At 37.9% G+C, this 24,074-nt stretch overlaps 1 protein-coding gene across 1 annotated transcript in view; it reads right to left on the reverse strand.

Moving 5' to 3' along the window:
- Positions 1 to 3,554: 3,554 nt before the first annotated feature.
- Positions 3,555 to 24,074, reverse strand: part of LOC117431558 (alpha-1,3-mannosyl-glycoprotein 4-beta-N-acetylglucosaminyltransferase B) — a 57,131-nt gene continuing 36,611 nt past the window's right edge. Inside the window, exons 7-15 of the mRNA XM_058996160.1 lie at positions 19,134 to 19,209; positions 17,536 to 17,650; positions 9,611 to 9,741; positions 8,690 to 8,797; positions 7,867 to 8,060; positions 6,927 to 7,005; positions 6,025 to 6,112; positions 4,826 to 4,938; positions 3,555 to 4,382 (exon numbers count right to left, since the gene is read on the reverse strand). Coding sequence (XP_058852143.1) covers positions 4,359 to 4,382; positions 4,826 to 4,938; positions 6,025 to 6,112; positions 6,927 to 7,005; positions 7,867 to 8,060; positions 8,690 to 8,797; positions 9,611 to 9,741; positions 17,536 to 17,650; positions 19,134 to 19,209 — 928 coding nt within the window. The 3' untranslated portion in view covers positions 3,555 to 4,358. The remainder of the gene's footprint in view (positions 4,383 to 4,825; positions 4,939 to 6,024; positions 6,113 to 6,926; positions 7,006 to 7,866; positions 8,061 to 8,689; positions 8,798 to 9,610; positions 9,742 to 17,535; positions 17,651 to 19,133; positions 19,210 to 24,074) is intronic.

Here is a 24,074-nt window from a genome sequence, read left to right on the forward strand (position 1 = left end):
AATCTCCACTCAGGTTGAAGACAAGTAACTACTCCAAAACTATTCTAAAATGCAGTCTAGGGAAAATGCGCTTCACACATCAGACCAGTGAACCAGTCCTGGACTTTGGTATGCCTCTATATAACTTTCTTTTGCATAAACACTGAAACTATTTATTTACTTGTAAGAGGGTTGGCTTTTTGGCAAAGTTACTTAGTGCTGAAGAGCTTTTAATATTTCTTCAACACCTGAGCTTGAAGAAAAATTTCTAATTTAGTAAGCAATTTATGCATTTACTGCCAGCTTTAAATATGTTTTTTTTTAGTCAGAGCGCATTGGGGATGTTTGTTAAAGATGATTATAAAGTCTCTTGACCACCATACACTATGTTATGGATATATATTCCAGGCCAGTTGCTCGGGGCAACTGCAGATAGCCACTGTTTATCTCCAGGAGGGCTTCTGTCTTATAGGTAATATACTGTCCACCCCCACCTTTTATTGAGCTGAACATCTTTCAGTTATTTACATCACATTGTATGTCTGTTGCAAGACCATTGGAGAGAGTTGAAAGTGAGTTACATCATATTAACTAATTCAATACCAGGAAGTAACAGCAAGTTTTCCTCTAAAGCCTTGTATTGGAGATATCTGCATTGAAGTTTAAAATACAAGCAAAGAACCAAAAGATATTAAATTAAAAGGGGAACAGGTTGTTGTGATAATTGCTTGCTATAAGAAAAACAATCTTTGTTTTGCAGGTTTAAGTTATTATACAGAATAAATGAGCCTATAGGTTTTTTTTTCAAAAATCATAAAATAGGTCAACATAGTAACAGATAGCACAGCTTATTCCATATCAGTTGGAACATGTCTGAAAAATAAACCTGCCTGGTTGATTCTTATTTTGTGTGTAAATATCAATACAAATATATAGAACGATAATTTAGTAGCTATTAAGAACAGAAACACTCCTCTCTCATCTCCTTTGCCTTTTCATCTTAATGAGAACCTAATGCACTGAATGGATGATTCAGTTTAATAAAGATGGATCATCAATTCAGTGCTTTTAGCAATCTGAAGATTCAGGGTTTATTTACTGAAGCAACAACTAATTACTTTTCTCTTTGCCCAATTGTAGTATTGAGATTTTCTCAGTTCCAGTCATTGTCTCTATGCATTTTATAATTAGTCAAATAATTAAAGCGGCAAATCAATACACCATTTGATCTTAAACTGTTTCCCACCATCATGCTGTATCTTAATAGATATTTATAGTAGAGAAAAAACAATGACAGAACAGTTGTTCTTCTTGTGCTACACAAAAACAGAACATCTTTTTTTATCAGTGATTTCAGTTCTTTTATTACAATACACAAGTAGAAGATAACATGAAAGATCGTTTTATCTAAATGATACAAAATACAACACACAATATAATAGCAATGCATTCCAGTGCATCTCAGATAACAAGATTGTGGGATTTCAATAAAGGAAACCCAGTATTTCCACAGGCTGTTCCCAATTCCAGTTGATCTGGCCTTGCTGGGGTAAACTCCAGTTGTTTGCAGAGTCTTGTGCCTGATCATCAAAACACACTTGATTTTCCAAGAGAACACAATGGTAAATACTACTTTGTTTTTGTTTATTCTGTCTTGCATAGTTAATTTGATTCACCACGTGTGCTGGTCCACACTTTCCAGTAACACTACAAATTCATGTGAGTTTCAGTGGTATACACCATGAAGGTAATACCTAAATACAGTGTTCATTTTTTTGTTAATATGTTAGTTTGACTTTAAAAGGTGACCACAAGTTTAGAATGGATGAGTCTCAATGAGACCTCACGGGAACAGCAAACTATTGTAATTCAATTCATGTCACACATATGGATGGAGCCAGTATTTTAAAGTAGCCACTTTTTAAACAAATTGTCTTTTCAATAGCTGTTTGTATAAATGAATGCAGGTACTGTACACACTGAAACAGGCTCTTGAAAGTGAAGTCTTTTAGATAAATTAAAATGATCTAGGTGAGTGTGTTTACAAGCCATTGGCAAAGATCAGACAACTTTTGCTGGCAAATTTTCCAAATAACTTTTCAATTATAAATAAATAAATTTTCAGAAAATGTTCTAGTAGCTTAAATTAAGATGGTTATCACACATGGTGTTGGCTTCATATGCTGCCTTATGTTTTATGGGCCACACATCACAATCTCTCTCTTACGTCTGCTGACAGGAAGCTTCACAGGTACAGTGCAGCTAGAAATTGCTTCCCTACTGCTGCACACCAACACAAGAATATAGAATAAGTACATGCTGTAGGAAATAATTCAAAGGTGGAACCAATCTTAATAGCAATTAATAGTGAGCATGTACCCGAGTTATAAACACAATCAGGAAGATCGTCTCTTTAGTGAAATGAATGGAAACTGCTAGGAACACTTGGAGAACAAATACATATTATGCAAAAAGAACAATAAAAACCTTATATTAGATCACTTAATTCTGCATGCTTCTGATAATATTGCAGAACTGTCAAGGTGTGCCTGAGATACAAATTGAGACCCAAGAATGCAGATGGATACAAGACCCAGGGACTGCAGTTGGAAGCCAAATGGAAACAAGGAACTTCACAGCAGTGTTCAAAATAGTATGTATATAATTGGGAATAATGGAGTTACAGCACCTTCCAAGATACTTCAATAGCTGCAACCCCATTGCACTCCATATAACTGAATAGAGCAATTAAGTTTTGACGATTTGGACAATGTGCCAAGTTCTCTGTACAGGATGTATATCTGGGGGGTGTGAGTGAGTTTATACCGTTTCAGTTGAGTTTTTTCCAATATCCCAGTATCAGCACTGAGTTCTCTGTACAGGATGTATATCTGGGGGGTGTGAGTGAGTTTGTACCGTTTCAGTTGAGTTTCTTCTTATATCTCAGTATCAGCACTGAGTTCTCTGTACAGGATGTATATTTGGGGGGTGTGAGTGAGTTTATACAGTTTCAATTGAGTTTCTTCTAATATCTCAGTATCAGCACTGGGTTCTCTGTACAGGATTTGCTAGAATAGAATACGGAGTTCTATGTAAATGTTTGATTCTTCTATCCAGCTTTACATTCCTAGGAGACTGATTGTACTCTGTTTTGATATGTGTTTAAGTGATATGATGATGACCTGTGTAACCTATAAATGTCACAATAGTATAAACGCAATAAGAAAACCCAACAGAGCTTACTCCGAGCAGAGCATCAATATTAATGAAACTGGCTGATGGATTTCACAGCTGTTGCAGGTGGATCAGAGAAAAAGCTGTTATACCACACATTAAAAAATGACCAATAGTTTACACCTCAGTTAAAAGTGAAATGGCAGTGTTGTGTGATTGTACATCATTCATTTCCACATTATAATTTACAGTTCAGCAAACCTCAGCTAGCAGTAGGATTTCTATTGGTTTAATCAATCAAAAATAATTGATTTATAGTAGGTTTTCATAATCTTATTTTTTAATTAAGCAGATCTGACAGTTATAGAATATAGCATTGAATTTGTTCCAAATGTCTATCCTTGTTTTTTTTTTTTTTTTAATATTATTTTAAACGTAGGGCTGGTTTTCAACACTTAGTTACTAGATTTACACTGCAGTAACAGAAATGTACATTTATTCACTTTACAGCAAACCAGATCCATAAAATGAATGTGCCTTTATATAACTGTTACATCTAGACCTTGTATAATAATAATAATAATAGTCACCATGTCACAATATAATGCTATCTGGCAGTGAGAGAGTTGATTTGAAAAGGCTTTTTTTATATGTTGTGTATTTAAAATAATAATACAAAACTAAATTATAATTTGGCAAAAGGACAACATCATGTTTTGATTGGTTTAAAATATTGTAACTGGTAAAGGTTTGATCATTAAAGGTGATGCAGTCAGTTTGTAAGTCAGTGGGTAACCTTTACATTATTACATTACTGTATTTTGAACCAAGTCTTCCATCCCCAAGCAGCATTCTTATTTAATTTTTTTTAATAGTCTGGGCTATCCAGCTAGCCCATTGTTATCACCAGTGTAATTACAAGTTTCCTTTATTCTCAACATACATTTATATACACATAATTACAGTTTATAAAATACAGCTATTTGAAATCGGTCCCACTTCTTCGTTATGTCTTTGTTTACAAGTCAGGTAGGTCCTCACTGATTACAGTGACAACAATCCTGCTCTACCAACTTTGGGTCAGCAGGTGGCGCACTCAGCACATGCTAAAGAAACAAAGTACTGTCGATTGTAATGTTGTGACAACAAAGGCTTCCGTCCCCCATGGAACGGTCAAAGATTTCCAGAGGTATTGCAGCTGGAGGTCACTCTGCCTTCTTAATGAATACCTGAAATTAAAAGCAACATTAAAATCACTTTCTGTAGGCCAGGTACTGACATACAGTATAAGGTGTTAAGATTAAGAGGTTAAAAATTATCTAGGAGATAGCCATCAAAATATTACTGTGCAGTCATTATTTATTCCCATTTTCTGTGTTTACTTTTAGATCAGTTTTTTGTAGATGTCCGTGTTTATCACTTATGTAAACATAGACGCTTTAGCTTAAATGAACACCAGTACTGTAGTTTTAACACATTAAGATCATTTTATTTGCAAGTGCAAATTGTCTGAGAGGAACAAAACAAAATCGCAATGGTACATAACTAGCAAGAAAGGAGCAGTAAAAATTGCTTTACTTCAAAATGAGGCCTCAACATTTTTCTTTTCACAATGACTCAGACCTGAATATCAACTGTCTACTCCCAGTTACAGACAGACAGACGGACGTACCTCACTGAGGGTAACCCAGACGGGCGAGTCCGTCAGGACAGACAGACGGATGGCCTCCAAGGGTCCAAAGGTGGGGTCAACCTCACCCTCCGCAATGCCATTCAAGAAAGTGCCTGAAACACAGGTCCACTGAACATTAGCCAACAGTCCAGCCTGCCCATGACTGTGTGGCTCCCTGAATTGACCAAGTCAGGGCGATAAACGGTCACACATACATGCCTACTGAAATGTCATCTCTGACTATAGATGCAGAAATGAAACCAAGCCTGCAACATGGGCAGCCCCAGGGAACCACAAGCATCTGACAACAGTTGTCCTTTTCACCTCTGCAGTGAGGCTCCACCGCAGCAGGGCTGGGAGGCACGGTAACCGACCTGATGACATGATTCACCTTTTACCTTGCGAATCTGGTGTCAGGGTGGAACATATTGGTGTGACTATAAGCACATTCAATTATGTGCAAATATAACAAAATTTACAACACAAAATGAATTGAGATTTCGATGATCCACTATCGTTCCAACCATTAGAAATAAATCATAATTTTCAAATTAGAGTAAAAAAAATAGCGAAAGTTACAGAGCTTGTTTGATGAGACAGATTTCTTGATTTTGGAGCATGGGAAGCTATAGACACAATTGCCTAATTAGAGAAATTATTCAGGGACCTAGGATTTTTCCCAGATCCCAGTTTCTAGAGTAGAGATCTCCTTGCTTCACTGTCCTTCGCACAGGCACATGCACCTTTAGTCAATTATTTATAAAATACATTTATATATATATATATATATATATATATATATATATATATATATATATATATATATATATATATATATATATATATATACATATACACACACACACACACACACACATATATATATATATATATATATATATATATATATATATATATGTGTGTGTGTGTGTGTATATATATATATATATATCTCCTACAAGAACGATAACTACATATTTTGTAATGTAAAAAAATAAATATAACACTTAAATTATGTAGAAGCACTTAAATTTAAATGGACACATTTAAAGCACTTTATACATAATAATAAAAAGATAAAAATAAATAAAAATAAACGCTTTCCACACGACAAATAATATGCCATTCACAATCACGTTTTCAACATAGTGTATTAGGGTATTAGAAACTGATGCAACTCTCCCTCCAGACAGACCTACCAATTCGGATGAACCCATCTTCTGTTCGCTGGTACTTGGGGGCTTTCTCTCTCCCCTCCTTCAAAGTTTCTTTATCAGACTGGATATTCTGGAGGAGATCAGCAAGAGGATGAGAAAGATTCGTGGAGATACATATACAGAAAAACAAAAAGAACTAGATTATGCAATCTGCTTTATTTCGATAATACTAGGCAGTGCTACGATCGTTTGGATTACATTTCCTCAGGTGTAAACTGTAGACAATTAGGGATATTGCCTCTATTTTAACTGCCACAGCTCTTCCAGTGAGGGCTTAAGGCAGGGGTTGACAATTAAATTTCATGGTGGGCCAAACGACCTGCAGGCAGCCGCAGAGCAGGCCACTTACAGTGTAGTTGTGTATCCTTGTAAACTCCAAATACATATCAGTAAAAAAAATAATATAGTATCTGTGTTGCATCTATTAAGAGACAAGTTAGTTTACTTTAACATTATGATATGTTGAAAGTGAAACGTAACTCACACCCACATCTGTCAAGTGGTTTTGAGTGACATATTGTGCGATTTGGCATTTCAACAAAATAATGAGGGGTGTGTATATTTTTGGAGGACTGCCCATTATCGCTGTCAAGTCTGTCACACTCACACCTGATGTTTTAAAGCTGATTGCAAAAGTAAATACAAATGTATGCTACTTTAGGCCGGATTTGGCCCACGGGCCGCCATTTGCCAATCACTGGCTTAAGGGTTTGCTGAGGAGCTGGTGGATGGGAGTAGGCCGAGTTGTTGCCTCCAAGGAGGGATTTAAATCTGTGACCCCCCCCCCCCCCCCCCCCCAAGAGTTATTTTTACTCTGACACTGGGTGACCAGGTGGGAGAGAGAGATTGCGGGTTTATGCTTGACAGGTTTATTTGCAACTCACATCGAAAGGAAGGACCTCGACTGTAGTGTTGAACAGCTTGTCCCCGGGGTGCTCAATGTTTCCACTGCGGAAGAAGTACCTGCAGGAAGAGATGAGAAACAAGAACAAGAGTCGGGGGAGAGAGAAAACCCTCCAGCGCCGAGATCTGAACCTTCTAAGGTTCGTTTTCAGAAACACAAGGCCTATTCTGATGTATACTGCCCTGATGTTCTAAAAAAGTAGACAGTGTTTCACACCTGTTATCATACATAATTGTTATTCATTTAAAAGTAGCCATGGCTAACACAAGACTGTCTTGCACTTCACCTGGAGTGTAAAACTGTACCCAACATCTCATTGGTTTCTTTCCTGTCAATAACCAATCAACTGCTTCCCCTATTGACTGACATGCTTTCAGCCATGCCGAGACACAGATGAGGTGAAAAATTCAAATAAGTGCAAACAGAAACCCGAAAATAAGGCATAGAAACGGAGAGCTTCCTTTAACCTACAGTAGTGACAGATGTTTTAAAATGAATACATGTGTTTCTTTCAAAACTGCACATTGGAGACCTGTGTAGCCAAGGGAAGTGCAAAACGGCTAAAATGTTTAATTCTTTTGTCAGCTTCAATTACTTTAAATCTACTTTACAACAATAGTTCAGTTCACTCAATACAGCATCTGTGATAATTATTATTTTATCATTCAACAACAGCTATCTTAAAGCCACAGGGCCACATTTTGAAGCAATAAAAAAAATGATATTATATTATTGTTCTTTTTTTTTTTAAAACATTAAAATGATTTCTTTCCTGTCTGCAAATTTGCCTTGGTCTCGGATTAAAAGGGAAGTGATTTTAGTCATAATAGTCATCGCTAATCCTTCCTCTTGCTGTCTCGAGACAGCACACTAGGAAGGCAGTGTCTGGAAACAAGACAAAGGTTTCCTGGGATACTAACTTCTCTATGCGGACAGGCTGGAAGAAGCGGATGCGGATGAAGTCGCCTGCCACGGGAGTGAAGGCCCAGAAGAAGTCCTCCCCCAGGTAAGCCTTCTCCAAGGTGAAGTGCTGGTAAGTCTTAAGGCTGGTGGTCACCTCAGCAGGAGGGTTGGCGTGACCCTTGTGGAGAGTCTGCTTCCCAAAGTCCTTGTCCTAGAAAGGGTAGGAAACCACAGACGCAGGATGAACATCGCACCAGACTCTGGTGAAGCCAAGTAAAGTACCCTGTCCCTTCACATGCTTTGATTTATTGAGCTCTTGCACTCCAATAACAAAAACAAAATTACCAAGCTTATCTAAACAGTTACATTTGTAAAAGTAATACAGTACAAATTGGGTGGACTTTAGACTTCTTAAAATTGAACCTTCTAAGTTCTTTTAAGTTCTGCAACACTGACAATTTCATCTTCCTTTCTTAGAAAGAGTGCACATTGTACAAAGCTTTCATAACTCATGTCCAGAGGGGGTTATTAATTACAATTTCATTTTAAAATCATCCCTTGTTTGGTTAAAATTCACATATTGAATATCTATAGCAACAATGGTCTGATTTTGCTGAGGATCTCTGCAGGTACTTTTGACACAGATCAGTGCACAACTTCAACACATTAAGGCGTTTATGTAGAGGTGCATTGAATCAAGCAACCTAATTTTTCCTGAATGCATACAGTTTATAGATGAGTAAACATGCTAAATCTGTGCTGCTCTGTTTCTGTATCCGTGCAGTTCCTATGGTGGTGTCTGCCACAACACCTCCCCCAAAACAGAGAACAAATCCCAACCTTCAGCTTCTGGATTTTGCCGGCGAGGGAGGAGTGTGTCCCCACGTGCTGGAACAGGGATGGCTTGAACCGGATTCGAAGGTTTGCCTTCTGCCTGTCGCAGTGTTTCTGAGAACAACCAATCAGATTCCAAAATTATGTAAAAACAAATCCCTGTACTGGACTTTTAATATCCCAAAATATAAGAGACCATATAAAAAAATGATCTAATGGTGGGTTTTTCCGTAGTTTTGCAATGTGAAATAAAAAAGCAGCTGTTGATTTAATCCCACTGAAATACACAGCGAGCCAAGTTCATTATTATAAACTCTTTGAAACACAGCCACTAGAAAATGGGACTAATCCTGATCTCTCTCGTCATCTGGGGTAAAACACAACATTTTCTGGTGGCGCAACTGGACTGTCTTCCAATTTCCTAACATTTCTTAAAATTAAGACAGTTTTCATTGAACGGTCATGAAAAAAAAAAAATCTGCATAATGACCTATGAAACAGATGTGGTTTGAACGCTGAATGAGGAAGCTTCAGTAGCAATCTCCTTTTCAAATCTCACAGGAAATCAATGGCTGGGGCAGCAGCAGTGGATTGAGTGAGCTGTGTAAACTATTTGATTTTCTGCCATGAAATGGGTTTAATTATTAAATAGCATTTATACCCAAGATAACACGAAAGCTCTCTACCGTAGTGATCTAATTTGGGCATTGAGTACAATACAAGGTATATTTAAATCCTATTCATACAGTTTCCTTTAAACTTGTAACCCTTATTTCCATCATTCTTGTCTGGCTTTCAGAGATTAAGAAAGGCAATGCATCATCCAGGCTGAGGGCTCACATGCCGTATTTAGATGCTGTTTATATGTAGGTAGGCTCCCAGTAGTTCAGTGGAAGCACACCGTCTAATCTGAATCCAGATACTCACTGCATCCTTCTCTGGGTTGCACACTTTGACCCACAGGATGTGGTCCAGCAGCCAGTCAATGGGTTTGTCCTTGTAGAACATCAGCATGAACTCCACTATGAGAGATAGGTCGAGGGACTTGAACATCTTCCCTGAAGAACAACAACACGATGGCAACTTGATAACACTGCAAAACCATCACAGCACATCTGCAGTTTGAAATGAATAATGTGATTCATAGGGAGGGAACCGTTGCTATAGATTTGTAGTATGGTGTATATATGTATGCATGCTTATTAAGAAAAAGAGATCATACAAAAAGTAAGATAATTATGCTTAATTAAAACCACAAATTTACGTATCACAGAACTTTAGCACAACAAAAGACTAAACAGGCGACTCCAAGTCGATAAATAGATCAGTAATTATGTGAAATTCAAGGTCATTATCAAAGACTCACAGCAACAGTCCCCTTACACTGACAGTGGAGCCAGACAAGTCATCTAGTTTATAAATGCCCACTAACAGCTGCTGCTGTAGTCCTAATCCATATTGATATACAACTGGAATTAAACCCTGTGCCTGCCACCGATTCATTACATTGTTTACCTCAGGTAGCATGAAATACCTCGCTGCTGCTCAGCATTATTGTGTCTCCAGTTCTCTTAATTGAAGAGGCTGCAGCCTAGATTGCAGTACTCTATTCTCTGCGTTTAATCCGCTGGTTCGGAGATCCTAGCCCACAGCTCTTTTCATTCACTTTGCTGTCTCTCGATCCCTGCTTATTGAATCTGCTGTCATGGAACTGGCTGGCTCTGACAAGGAAGTCTTCATACTGTAACATTTCAGTGACTTTCAGTTACACATGCCCTGTCAGTGGAAACCATTAATCTCCTTCTCTACTGCCTCGCCCTGGTATAAATCAGCTTCCAATCCAATTTAGCAAACACACTACCAGCAAAGGGCTTCAGCAGATAGCTATTTATAACATAAGGCTCCGGCATTCTGCAATGGCTTATCTGTTATTGTTCGATTAGATACTTGCATCCAAATGAGACTGTTCGCCTCACTGAACAAAACACCTCTCAGCTCTGTAGCCCACGATTTACATTTAAACACAGACACACATGGAATGGGTAAGAGAACAAAGTTCACACGACTGGTTAATGTGCTATGCGAATGGCATTCCTGGCAAAAAAAAAAAAGATTCAAGCCCATTTTTCAATTGTTTGTCACAAATGGGAAAGACAGCAATTGCAACAGACTGTGATAGATATAGGTGCCTACTGATGGTGTTATGGCAGGTCTACTCCCTGTATGATCTGGCTTTGTGCCGAGAGCAGATTACTCCATTTGACCCACTGCCCTTTGTGGGATAGCAGACTCTGGCTTTACACCCTTGACTGGCATCAAACTTGTTGACTGCACTTAAAATGTTCTTTTTAACATCCAGGCAATTTGTGTCGACTATAATGGAAATTTCTCATATGCAGCACTTGTCCCTGCAGGGAGTTTTCAAAGGGTTCACAGTCATTTGGGAAAGATATGAAGCCAAGCCTGGCTGCAAATAATAAACTGCAGCTTTTAGATATTTAAATCCACGTAAAATTGCCTGTCGATCAAAGTCCATCTGTACATACAAGTACCCACTGAACATTACATGATTATAATATTCATACTGTAGATTAATAGATGGATTTACGAATGGGTGCACACATACCTCTCTACATGGACTAACAGAGAGATTTTCCCTATGGAAGGTACTATAGCAAAAACAGAACATGAATGAATACATACAGTACAGGAACCTACAGATAAGCAGATCTGAAAAACCCTAAATTGTGTCACAAGAGCAGGGGATATGAACACCTTAAAAAGGGATTTTCCCCTCAATCGTGTGTATTATATATATATATATATATATATATATATATATATATATATATATATATATATATATATATATATATATATATATAAATTGATTGATTGCTCTTCCCTACTGCTGACTGACCAGGTGTTGAAATACTATGACTCTGTGTGTACCTGCAACCATGCCTGTGTCATCTCTTCAAGCAGTTTCTACACTGTGAATTGGACTGGGGTATATATCTTACTATCAATTCAAAGCAATTCCTGCACATGAGATTTTGAGGCGGTGCCACTTAAACTGAATGCCGTCAAATTATTGAGTTCAGAATCTCCTTAACACAACAGCACAGCCCCTTGGCGGTGTAATTCATGGCTGGAAGATCACAGCCTCTAGTCAAGAATTACAGTGTGTTCTTAAAAATCACAGGATGAGTTCATCCCAGCTGAGCACAAAGCATCATCTTTCAAGGTGCACTACAGAAAGAGAATTGATTTTCAGTGCTATACTAATATATGGTGTACTCTAAATGGGTCATATATTTTATATAAAATATATGGCTTTACACTACATACAATGAACCTATCATTTAAACTGCTCCCAACAATTAAGGGCTCTTGTAAAATCCCCAAATAATACCCCTCGAGTCTCATTATAAATGTTGGGCATGATTTCAATATAGGATCTATGATCGCATGGATACTGGTTTTCAACAAATGTCTTTGCAAAGTTTGAATTCAATTTGGGAGTGCGGTTAGCCAAAGCTCATCTGTATATGTGCAGTTGGTCAAAATGAGCTACATTCTGCTACCCCCAATAAATTGTACTAGGAATGTAGTGTTCCATCTGTTCTCAAGGTAAGAGGGACGTCTACGTAAATGCAACTAAAGCTGTGTCCTCACGTCACAGTATATTTACAGGTGCATTATTCTGCACTGCCTCCCAACTCACAGGTCTTTTCGTTTGAGCGGTTTCTAAATTTCAAAACAGGCTGTTTGTCTTTTCTAGGTCAGCCTATTAATCCCTAACCTCCCCTCCCCTCCAAAAAAAAAAACACTTATAATGAAAAAATCGAAACCAATCTCCAAGATGCGATTTCCAATGCGCAAATGAACCAATTTCACGGCACCTGCCCTCGAAAGCTTCCCAGTTCCTTGATGGAGCTGGACCTCCATCTCCACAGGTGTCTGGAATCCTATTACACAGGCCATTCACCATTCATATTCACTCTGATTGAAAGTGGGGCTCTCTCTAGCAAGATGCAGGAACCCAACAGTGATCAGCAGGGGGCGCCAGTCTACCGGTCAGCATTTTAGCTGGCGATGTGCAAGTCTTTACGCTTTTTTAAAATCCTAATTTGAATTGCCGATCAAAGAGATTTTTAATTAAAATCGAACACGGTATGGAAATTGGTCATTTTGCAGTGAAAGATGTAGTCCTTAATTTCTCTCTTTATTAAGTACCTCCTAAATCTGTCCACTCAGTATTATACATCCAAGAGAGAAAAAAATATATATAACATGTATAATTCCATCATGTATGAATAAAAATAAAATGATTTTTTTTTTTAAATACCAGCTTTTTGCTATGGTAGTGTTTACACATATGCATTGGTTCTGTAAACCATCTCAGTTAAAAGAAAGCAGTCAATGTGCTGAGAGAGAGAGAGAGAGAGAGAGAGAGAGAGAGAGGGAGGAAGAGAGGGAGGGAGAGAGAGAGAGAGAGAGAGAGAGAGAGAGAGAGAGAGAGAGAGAGAGAGAGAGAGGAGAGGAGAGGCAGCTGATCAACACATTACTATTCTTTTAAAAAGACAGGTAGAGAGAATTGTGAAAGTACAAGTCAAAGGCAGATCATTGACTTGGTATCCCTGGATGTCATTTTCAGTTTACAGAAAGTAACAATTGGCAGACTGTGCATTTTCCTGTATTTATATGTTGGCGTGTCATCCTGGTCTAGATACAACCTTTTTTTTTTTTTTTGGTCAGCCCTCTCTTTCTTTCCTGTATAACACATTCTTTTGGCATGCAATAACCTGAGTGCTGAAGTACGTCTCTCTCCTGTCCCCTAGATCAATTACCATCCCGTCTCTCTTTAAAGGACATGGCCTAAGATGAGTTTTCAAGGGAAAAAATTGCCAAAGGGGCAGCCTGCACCTTACATCCCACCAGGCACAATCTGATGAAAACAGATGCAGTTACACACCTACTAAATTGATGGATATCAGAGAGCTACCCTTTTCATTCTTCTCCACCTCCAGCTTATGCAGATGTGACGGTAGGTGATTGCAATGAGTAAGGCTGTATTTTTTTCACAGTTATTTACAGATTTCACAATTGATGTGTAATATGTAGTTGTTCAGGAAAATTTATATTTCTCACTTAAAAATAAATACAGCAAACATTTTTCTTATTGACGTACTACCTGTTACACTGCATTTAGGAACCTGTCGGTCTAGTTTGCTTCCGGTAAATGGGTCAGCATACTGCATAGCGCTGCATGATTTCTTTAAAATGTCTTCAACAACAGAGACGCCAACTGCAGCAAAGGTCGGAAATATTTCTGCTAAAGATCGCTCTGTCTAGTACAAGGTGACATTTCACGTTATTTTAATATTTATTGATGTGTTTTTTTGTTGTTTGATAATTCACTGATGGTGAAAATAGAATGTCTTTAAAATGTGGACAACAATTTAGCATTTACTGTTTTTCAGGTAAGCATTTAAATATTTAGGAAGATTTGTTTTGTAATAATTCTAGAGAATTTATAATTTTGAACGTGACAACGCCGCAGTAGTTTCAGTTGTGAAAGAATGTATTAAAATCACCAAGGAATAACAGGCTAGGATAGAACTGACTGGAGGCATCACACATTCTAGGTCTCAACACATAGAAAAGGCAGCTGTATATAATCTATATCCCCTTCAGTCACTGTGTGCACAATTGTACCATGTTAAGTTTCCTATCTATTTTATAATAAATATATATTTTTTCTTTTTTTCAACGTTATGGCGGGGCAACTTCTCAAACTCCATAGAGTTCTGCTTTAACATTTCAAAAAATGTAATAAAAAATGTGTGTGTGTGGGGGGGGGGGGGTATATAGTAAAATCCCTGTGGCTATTTAAAATCCCTAATGGCTTTGAAGACTTTCCCTGCTCAAATTCCTCAGGTTTAACTCAGATTTTAAAGCTCTCCTTTCCATTCGTTAGCTTGAATGAACCTGTGGAAAGAATGGGCACCTGGGAGGCAGAAGGAGGAGTGCATATTTAAATCAAGATGTTTGAGTGCAGGCAGAATGAGTTGGGGTGGAACCAGCATTTCACAATGACATATTGAAATTTCTCACCTGAAAAGCAAGCTGCCTGGGGCTCAGGTTTAACAATAAGACAGCAGTTCAGAGATGAGGGGAGTGAACTACTGCTGCTTGAGGCTGCACAGTCAGGAGAGAGGGTGCTTTTATATACAGAGTAATACTATTTCTTTAAGATCATAGGTAGCTATGTGGTGCAGCAAGATTATCCACAAGCCTTTCAACTGGGTTTGAAATTAAAAGAGGTCACAAGTAAAATGGTGTCTGTGGTCCTAGTTTAGCATAAAAACAGTTCATTTATTTGAGATACAACTGTACCCTTCTACTCTTAACAGATCACAAGATCCTTTTGTCAGTGGCAAACTGCAGCAGGCTGGATGTAGTTTGCTGTGGTGCTCAAACCACTGCAACAGAGCTGTGTTATATTCGTGTTTACCATGTGAAAGTGCAATTATAGAGCTTTTACAGCAAACAAATAAAAGTTGTTCTCATTACAGGAATTAAGCAAAAAGACCAGACAGGCTGTGCATTGTTTGCTTTTGATCAGCAGTTGAAGGCAGTGCTTTAATCTTAGCCGAGTTATACTGTAGGCATGGAAGGACTATCCTTGTCATGTTATAGGCCTAATGAGCAGTTTAGAAATGAATGCATAAGAACTGTATAAGAAAAATGGTCTGTTAATGTTTCCAATAAAGCAATATTCTACACTCCCAAACCGATAATCTGCTGTGCCACACTGTGTTTAAATAAAGCACTCTCTATATACAAACTACAAATCAAACCACTCGCAAATGGTCATAGATCTATTAATAATTACTGTAACAATCTGCAATCGTGTGTGTAAGTTCCCCCACCATAATGAAAGGCTTTTGATCTTCTACAAATCAATCAATCCTTCTTAAGAGCTACCAGCTGTTATGGAAACAAACATCCATCCACACAAGAAAACATATATAAACAGTATATGTGGCACACATAGCAAGCTCTGTGCCTCCCAACAACACCCTACAGTACTGTTTATTAGCCATCTATTGTGAAAATGAAATAATCCATAAGAAAGGCTAAGGACCAGCTGTTTGTAGCAATCAGATCACACCAGCTTCTAGAACAGAGAGGCAGAAGTATACTGTACAAGACTCACCAATTAAAAGGAGCACAGAGACACAGGGACCACTGACCCAAACAAGTTCAGAAATAAGAGATATCACAGGGCACTCCCAGAATAAACACAAGCTGGTGGGCTAATTTCCCTGGTTGGCATTTGTTTCTTTTGAAATAATCTATAACGAGTAGCATGAGCCTTGTGTAGGATCTTTAAATAAATCTGTGAGAGCAGTGCACCTTAATGAGTGCTAAAGCACAGCATTCTCCACACTGCTTCACCTTAAATGAGCAATTATACGGTTGTTTCGCATTTCTCCGGTGCTCATTATATCCTATTATTTCACAGTGGAAAAAAGAAATGCGTTTTGGAAAGCAAGCCCTCTTCCTTGAGACACAACAGAGTATTATATCATACCCACAAAACCTGGCTGGTCTCCAGTAACGGGAATGAAATTGAGATTGGCTTGGTCTTTTTAATCTAGACTCTCTTATCAAGCATTTCACCTGATTGCGATACAGATCCTTACTTTATCTATGTCTAATCTCTTCATTTTTAATACATATGTTCACATTCTCTTTATATTATATATTATATATATATATATATATATATATATATATATATATATATATATATATATATATATATATATATATATATATTTTTTTGCAAGAGAGAGAGACTGGCTATTGAAATCTGATTGAATGCCGCTTCTGAGTGTATCCAATCACAATAAGCAGTAGCAGCACCCGCCACCTGCGCCCCCCTACAGCCAATCAAATGATCTCATATTAAGACATGAGCGATGAGCAATGAATCGCTCTGCGACCAATTTTACAGGTCTGAAAATAAAATAAAACAAGTCACTATAGTTTATTCATTATTTTATAGACTCTATGGAGACCCAGAATTCCACTGTGACACAAAGGACCAGCCCATTGCCTAATTGTGGCTAAAAATAAATGTATTGCCATTGTGACTTAAGATGGAAACAAAAAATCTAGTGTATCAACTGACTGTGCTACTGTCAAATTGACATGAATTCTGGCTTTATTAGTAAACTGCATTTTTTCGTGGTCTGTTACTAACTGACAAACCACCCTTCTATCACAAGACATGACAAGGTAATACGTCACATGTAAAGAGCAAATCTGTGTTTTGCTACAATTACATCTATGTTGCAGAAACCACCAGTTCAATAGAAAAGGGCCCTCATGTGGCAGTGTTTAAAAAACAAGAGAAGGTGAACAGATGGATTAAAAATGAAATGCAAATGAGAAATGCTACTTAATGACAGTGTCCAGTTGGTAGCCAGACACCAGTATAGAATTAGAAGTGTTGGATTACTAAACATCCACCCTATCTATCTACTGAGCAAGCCCACAGTGTGTATATACAGAACATGTACATTTCACTACCACCAGAAATGAATGGTACAAAAATACATGTAGCCTTGGATTAGTGCCACTAACTCCCCTTACTGGTATTTAATCTTATCGAATGCACAAGAGTGGAGACAATACATACACAATCTAGCACTTCAAGTCAACATAGCTTGAATTCTCCAATCTTAAAAGCAGGTTCAAATCGATCCTGAATAAGCAAGGGCTGAATGAAAGGAGTCCAGCTGACCACCACCCCACCCTCGGCCTGAATCCCTCACCTATGAAGCCGAGCTGGGAGAACTCCAGGATCATCCACTCCTCGGAGGGCTGCTGCAGCGCAAAGTTTTTCATGGTGGTGAAGTAGTTGGGTCGAGCCACAATGTCATCTTCCAGCTGTGGGGAGAGGACAGCATTAAGAGCTAGAGACAGGAGTGCATACAGAGGAACAGGACAACTATAGGCCTACTCCAACCTTTAATCTGGTATGAAACGCCACACAACACAGACACAGTGGCCGGCTGACTTCTGTTCTGTTTGACTGTTAATTGGAAATCCTCAGCCAAGCACACATATAATACACTTTTAAATGAATCAGACATGGCAGTGCAAAGAAAGAAGATCCCTCTTTGTTCCTCTGTTGCTTAATATAGCTCTGTCAGAATGTGAAGTAGATCTACACAAAGGAGTGTTCATGCAAGTTAAGATATCTGAACATAATGTGTTGTACATTATGGTGCTCCTCAGTTATTTCATGACTGGATTAATGTGCATATTTGGTGAATTCACGTTTGACGGTAATACATTCAGTCAATTTGCTTTAACGTTTTGATGTGGAAGTCTGATGTACACAGTAAGTACTGTACAAGGACAGCGGTATGTTATGAATCTGCATTTTTAGCTGTTGCAATTTCTTATCTAAAAAAAAAACACTCTCCTAGGATGTCAGAAATGTCAGGAATTATACAGTTCAGATTAGCAATGGGGCAATTTCCAAGCAAAAACAGAAATAAGTCTCACCTATTTCTCACTCTATTTTGTTAGTATTTTCAGGTTGTGTGTTTCCATGTTTTTTGTTTTTTTTTTTTAAGCCAGAGAAATTCTAGTTCCAAATGCAAATAATTCATATTAAAATATGGGAGGCTAAATGTTTGCGTCTCCAGTTTGGCCTTGAGAGTCTGCTCACATCGTACGTCTTTCTTAAACTGGGTTTCCACATAGTTGTTAAGGTGTGTAAAACCAAAAATCATAAAAAAACACATTCCATAAGAAAGTGCTGTGTACTGTCCTTGTACTATTTCTCAGTGCTGTCCACTGGGACTTCTGGAACTTCGTTATGTAGTATATGAGTCGAGTCTTCTGGAACTTCGTTATGTAGTATATGAGTCGAGTCTTCTGGAACTTCGTTATGTAGTATATGAGTCTTGCAGCAAGCTGCTTTTATGAATTGTATTCGTCTTTAACAAACCAATTTTTCTTCTCTTTTTCATCTTTTTAGACTTTAAAACAAATCTTGCTCAATGAATTTGCTCAAGCCTAGTGCCAGTGATAGACAGCAGCAATTATAAAGCTGCGCTAATTTAAAAGACATTTCGGTACAAACGTGACTTTTAAGTGGTACTTAACACTGACTGAAGAGGTATTGGTCAATTGTACGGCTTTAGTGTGAGAAGACGATTTACCCACCCCTTAAAGTTGGACAATGTTTTAAACACGCACTTCCTATAGTGCGTGGAATGTGTGTGCTACATAATATAAAAAATGACTGTGGCCAGAGAGACGACTTTCTAAGCTGCATGGAAACCCGGCCAATATCTGTACAGGAAGTGAATAAGAAGAGATAAGCAGAGTTAACTACAGTGAGTAGTGTCAGGCTTACCTGCACGTAGTATGTCCCCTTGGACTGGGCATACATCATTAGAAAACAGTAGTCAAGATTCTGTTTCGTCCTCCATCTGCAGAACAAGACATTCAAGAATTGAAAACACGTAAACAAGCTGAATACTTGAAGACAGAGCACATTCATGGCTCATTTCCTACATGCTAGTCATCTTCACCAATCACATTCCTCATTGTTTACCATACCTGCTGGGTAAGGAGTGGTTGACTTCTATTTAGGGATGGAACAGTTATGATTTCAAAACCGACACTTGCATAAAAAACTCCAAACCAAAAGATAAAAAAAAAAAAAATGTGTAGGCAGCCCCAGCACTACTGCAGAGCTCACTGCATACTTTCCAGGCATGTTGACAGTTCATATTAAATATCCCTTCATTTTAAAATAGCCATATAAATCACAAGTTATAGACCTACCACACTGCTTCTGCCAGCCCCCAGCACGATTTGTTGGGGGCTGGCAGAAGCACTGTAGGCATACTGGAAGTTTTTGTTGAAAAAAAAAAAAAAAAAAACATCCTAACAAGTGAAAAGCTCAAGCTGGAAGTTTTTGAGTTTAAAACATAAATAGCAATGATGATGCTAAACTGACTAAAACAGCCAAATGCTAAATAATGGAAAGGAAATGCATGTATTGAAATACGTTTAGTTTGTCTGATTACTTTGCTCCTGCATCCTATTGGCATATTGATTGAATTTAAATGTAAGGGCCTTACCCACACACACACACACACACACACACACACACACACACACACAGTAAGCTGCAGATAAACTGAAACACATTGAAATGTCTATTAATTATTTTATTCTTTCCACATTGTGTCTAATTGTAGAATATATTGGCATGAGTGATGCAATAATACTGTATTGAGCTTATTTTTCACAGTAAAAAAAAAAAAAAGACATCTGTGTTATAATGTAATGTCCCGTTCCCTTGGCTGCACAAATAGTTTGGTTTTACACTTTAAATTACGGTTTTACCAAAAACAGATTGGATGTCAAAAACTGCTGAAAGAGTATGTAAAAAAAAAAAAACTGATCATATAACTGACTGTCATCCCTACTTCTGTTCACACAGAAACATGGAGTAATTAGACATTTACAAAGTCAAACTGAAGATAACTGAAAAAACATTTTATAAAACATCAAAACAATTGTAAAAAACAGCTTATATAGTTTTATAGGTGCTTTAAAAGAGACACCTTTGTCTTTCATGGCATCAAGTGCACAGAGCAGCACGTTTTGGTACTGTGAAGTGTCAGATAAGGCTTTATCAATGATTTCCTTTGTTTACTAGGATGTCACTGGTCACGATGGTATATATAAAAAAGGGAACAATTTTTTTCTATAAAATACATATTGTAATGATCCTCAAGTGAAAGCCCACAGCCCTGACTATGGTAATTCATAGCAGTCAACAGAAGGTTAAGCTTTCAAGGGGCAGTGGTTAAAAACCTGGTGCGAACAGAGGGAGACCCAACAGAGATATCTTAAATACACAAACAACAACAATACACACATATTCACTATTCTAATACATTTGAACTGACTGGCCAAAAGTTCTGAGCATATACATCTTGGTTAAATTGTACAGACTGTAGTTTATTGTTGTGAGTCATCCACCATTAAAAAGGAAAACCAATGCACCAGTTTACTTACCGTACTTAAGCCAGTGCTAAATTTGGTCTCAGTTGCTTAACAACATTAATCATCTTAATGTATTTTGCTTCCAATGCTTGACCACTCTTGATTTATATCGCTTGATGAGTTTATGCACTCAGATTTCTACAGCATTCAAGGAACTCAATCATCTGTGATAATCTCTCTGCTACATAAAGTATAATACTGGTGGGAATCAGTTTGTTTTTAATGAGCTGTAGATATCAATCTTTCAAAACAAGGTCTAGTGTGTATGTATCCATTTTAAGGCAACATTCTAGATGTAAATATCAAAACTCTAAACTATTAACAAAGAAAGAAGGAAACAAACAAACAAAGCAACAAAAGAAAGCGAGAGAGATCTTTGAAAACTACACTAACATTTCTCATTTCTGTTTGTTTAATCTTTCACAGCAGGAGAGATCCTCGTGATAAAACATTCAATTTTCCAGGGAGTCCTGGGAGACTCTGAAAAGGGAGCTAGAGAGACGCAGACAAATCACCCTTAACAGACACAATACAAGCAATAACTACCGAATAAATCTTAAAGCTGCTTCCATTACTCCCGTACCGAGAGGGTTTTAACGGAAACATCTTTTAGTTAGGTGTAATGCATTCAGCTTCGTCCAACATCTCTCTTCATTTCAATAATGGAATACTTAAAGCTGCACAATCAGGTTGTATTTTATAGTAATATAGGATTCTTATTTACTAGATTCATATTTACTAGATTCTTCCTTGCTTGGATTTCTGTATAGAAGTATAGAGGGTGTCACATAAGTGACACATTATATAGCCATAACTTAATATTGGTGGTGTTACAAATTACTTCAGTTAGAATTAGGACTTCATAGATCTGTTTCAACTTAATTTTCAGATCTTTAGATGACAGAGAGGCAGATTAGAGCGACATATACAGACTGTGCTAATTTTGTTTCCAAAAAATTGTGTTTGGCTGAAACACGACATTGTGTCATCAGCAAAACAGCCTGGAAATAACATAAAGCCAAACATGAACCAGACCCAGAATCACACCTGCAAGTGGTGACCTGAGGTTACCTCTCCATTTAGCTCAATTTCTCTACTCTTGGCTCATATGTTTTTCATTTTTGTACACTGCAATTATAGTTATACCTCCTTTCAAACACACACAGTTTGTAACATACAACCCCACAAAGGATAAATAAATATGAAGTAAATCCAAGTGGAGAGTGGCTTCTTATGCATTCTGTATAAAACAATTCTTGCAAGCTGGTTTAATGTTTCACTATTTGTGGGAATCCCAGGAGCTGTGGAGGGGCTTGAAAACCACCTTGATATAGGACTTCAATATCTAGGCCTGTCAATTGCTAAAATATTAACATATAAACTTCCACCAAACTAAACCACAGAGACAAAACAGACCACACAAAGTAGTACAGTAACCATCTGTCACAGGATGGCTTGAGCAGTGACATCAGACCCGGAGGAAGACAGGACACAGACAGAACTGGTGAGTGATGAAATTGCGCTGATGTGCTGGTTTATTGTAAAATAAAAAAAAGGTTTAAACAGAAAACAAAACTCTGCATACAAAACAAAATGGAATACAAAACAGACTATTGTGTTGGTTTAAAAGCCAGCACGCTAGCAACTGTTATTTATACTTTTTAATTACTCTCCTTCTCCAGTATCTCCTCACCGTACACCCAACCCTGTGTGCGTGATTTCATTTTTTCTTTTATACAGCTGTGCCGAGACTCGATTGCTAATCAATCATTCACTTGAATCTCTGCACAGACTGCACATTGACTGATTGTGCAATCTCCGTGCCTAAAAACAAATATACATTTTACATCACCTGTGATACATAACCCACACTCTGTGCACCACTATAATAATACATATAACAGACAACATGAAACGCAAACTACGTGCAGGGGATCTGCCCGAGCAGTCTGCCCACTCACAATATTCACTAGGGGGGAGGGTATTGTAGAGCAATTGGGGGCAAGAGATATGGCGTCCGTCTGTCCTTTCAATTCCCAAGATTTCATCTAAACCTCTTTAAAAAGGATAGAACTCCTCAGTCAAGTGCTTTTCAGTCTGAAGAGTTCGTATAAAGCTACTGTATATGAAGTTTATACATAAGTTTTCATTTGTAAGACGAATGCCCTTTGTGAAACTACTGTTGTGTGTTTGTGTGAGTGACAAACAATATCCAAGTGCGAGTTTATTATTAGGGAGGGCCCTTTTTCCTATTGAAACAGATTATCTTCTAAAATTCCTCTAAAATTCAAATGCGATTACTCAAGCTAGAAAGGGCAGTTCTCTCCTAACGCTGGCCTACCTCTGGTCATTTCTACGGGTTAAGCTAAAAATATCTCTCTCTCTCCCAACCCCCTGAGAAAGATGAAATTCCCTTGTCAACATTTCTCTGTACAGAGAGCCCTGAATGCCCTCCAAGGAGTTTACTTTCAAGCAGCCAACCATTGTTCACTTCCATTCCCCATTCCACCAGCAGGAGCGCTGTGATCCAGACACCTCCAGCCTTTGTCTCTGGGCGAACCCCTCCTGGAATGATGGCACTGAAGCCGATGCTAACAGTTAGCTACAACAAAGGATCCACTTCTGCCAAGATATCTCTCTCCATATAAAAATCTTCTGCTTTAAAACAGACCTCATGAATTAAACATGGCATTAAGCAGCGCAGACCTGGGGATTATTTACTCCGGCTTGCTGTCTTATTAAACTCAGCCATAAATCACGAGGACCAGGCCCAGCCATGTGATGCTAAAATTAGCACTGAGAGCAGTGTGGGTCAGGTTTAAAAGGCACACACACACACACATATTCACATGCATATAGGCATATGAGACAGTACACATACAAGGACACCAATGTAATGAAGTGCATACTTCAATATTGGAGGGACTGATTACAATTTTTTTTTTTAAATCTTTTAATTTCATCCAAAGATAGATTTGCACAGGTGCATGCATGAATGTACAGACGCATCTAATCTTCAAAAGGTTGTGTCCCTGGGGACTGGCAAGACAACAAACACGCACGATGCTTTTGAAGGAGCCATTAGTTTTTATCTGCACCAGCACTGTGCAAATGAGGCTCTTGTCAGTATAAAAAGTGTGTTTCTAACTAGTTGCCATCATTGTGCAGACCCATTAGGACAAACATTATTTATACACAAGTTACATACACTCACACAAAAACGAATGCTTGCGAATATGTTAGTATGTATGAATTGTAATATAGGAGGAAAGTT

Source organism: Acipenser ruthenus, chromosome 22, assembly GCF_902713425.1.
Source record: "Acipenser ruthenus chromosome 22, fAciRut3.2 maternal haplotype, whole genome shotgun sequence".
NCBI classification, from domain to species: domain Eukaryota; kingdom Metazoa; phylum Chordata; class Actinopteri; order Acipenseriformes; family Acipenseridae; genus Acipenser; species Acipenser ruthenus.